Source organism: Aplysia californica, unplaced genomic scaffold (assembly GCF_000002075.1).
Source record: "Aplysia californica isolate F4 #8 unplaced genomic scaffold, AplCal3.0 scaffold00488, whole genome shotgun sequence".
Lineage (NCBI taxonomy): Eukaryota > Metazoa > Mollusca > Gastropoda > Aplysiida > Aplysiidae > Aplysia > Aplysia californica.
This window is the reverse complement of record NW_004797758.1, coordinates 76,717-78,165: the sequence shown is the minus strand read 5'-3', so window position 1 is coordinate 78,165 and position 1,449 is coordinate 76,717. Positions and strand designations below refer to the sequence as shown.

The 1,449-nt window shown below is 40.5% G+C and overlaps 1 protein-coding gene across 2 annotated transcripts in view; it reads left to right on the top strand.

The window, feature by feature from the left end:
- LOC101859807 overlaps positions 1 to 1,449 on the top strand; it is a 27,220-nt gene that overhangs the window by 10,874 nt on the left and 14,897 nt on the right. For both annotated transcript variants that reach the window (XM_005105721.3, XM_005105720.3), the window contains exon 9: positions 425 to 624. In XM_005105721.3, the coding sequence (XP_005105778.1) occupies positions 425 to 624 (200 nt within the window). The remainder of the gene's footprint in view (positions 1 to 424; positions 625 to 1,449) is intronic.

Here is a 1,449-nt window from a genome sequence, read left to right as displayed (position 1 = left end):
TTACTATACAATATCTCATTCCGTGCCGTCCTCAATAGTTTGATTTTAGCTAAAAACAATAGTTGAACTGACTTAGTTCGAAACGGGGTGAAGATTGGTGTCAAATTAGAAGAGTTATGGTTGATTAAAAATGACCAAATTTCGAGCTTCCTACACACTTTCAACTGCGCAGAGGCGGGGGTTTGTGGTACCTATTTACACATTCCAGGGCACTGGAAAGGTGTGCATGACATTAAAAAAAACACCTCAGAGTTGTGTGATTATTTTGTATTTATTGATGATAGATGTAGCAGTGAAAAATCCGGGGTTTTTTTACCTCTCTTGTGAAATTTGAAAAATCAGAGTTGATGATAGTTGTGCTGCTACCCTGCTATGTTTGCATTCTGAAAGAAATGTCATAGGAGCCTCTCTTTTATGTGACTAGGTGAACACCTCTCAAGGCTGAGTGTGAACGGAAAACTGGAGAAGCAGCAAGTGCACTGGAAAGGTATGATGTCAGATGTTGAAGCCTACATCAGGGCCTGTCCGGAGTGCAAACACGGAATCCCACGAAAGAACCACAGACGAATGTCATCACGTGCCCGCAGTTTATTACGCAGAGCTGATGCAAATTCTGATGATGAGGTTTGTCACATTTTTCATTTGTACTGTTATGGTGTTACGACCTCTTCAACCTTTTTCAACTTTTCTTTTTTCTGTGGGTAGCATGAAAGTTTTTGAAGAATCTGGGTGATTTGTGGGTATGAGTGTCTTATGCCTTTCAGTTTGAACCACAAGTAATTTTCAATGAAGGGAATGAGCATCTGATAAAGGTTCTTTTCTTCATTCTTTCAATATTCCTCTATGGTAAATTTTCCACTAGCACTCTGTTTTGAATCTCCTTTCACCACTCATGCTTTCTTTCAATAAATAATGTCTAAAAGTTCGGGGTTGGCCCTTTCTTTAGTGCCTTTTTTTGGGGAAGCTTACTCATAGTCTCCTTTTTGTGGAAGAGATAAAAGTTTGCAGATGAAGTGACTGAGATTAAAATAACTGTCTCGAACCATCAAGAAGAGACTTTCGTGCTGATTGAAAGGTAGATATATACCAATGGAGGTTAGATAATTTAGATAATTATGAAGCAGGGGCAGCAATAGTGCGCCTATCAGACAGGACTTTGATATTCATACATGTATAATAAAATAATAATAATAATGATAATACAGTTGTCTCCGCCTAAGGTCCCGGTGCTCGCGAGCAAGGAAATGCGGGATCTTAGGCGAACCGGGATCTTAACCGTCGAACCGAGGGAAGAATCTATGGTGACCCATGCTAAGGCTCACAATCGATAAAATGGTCACCCTCCACTCTAAAATGAACTGACGTGACCGCTTGGTGGGTTTATGGCGTATGGCGAGCAAAGAGTGGTTAACCTTGATGACCTATCACAGTGCATAGTGGGATGAGGTG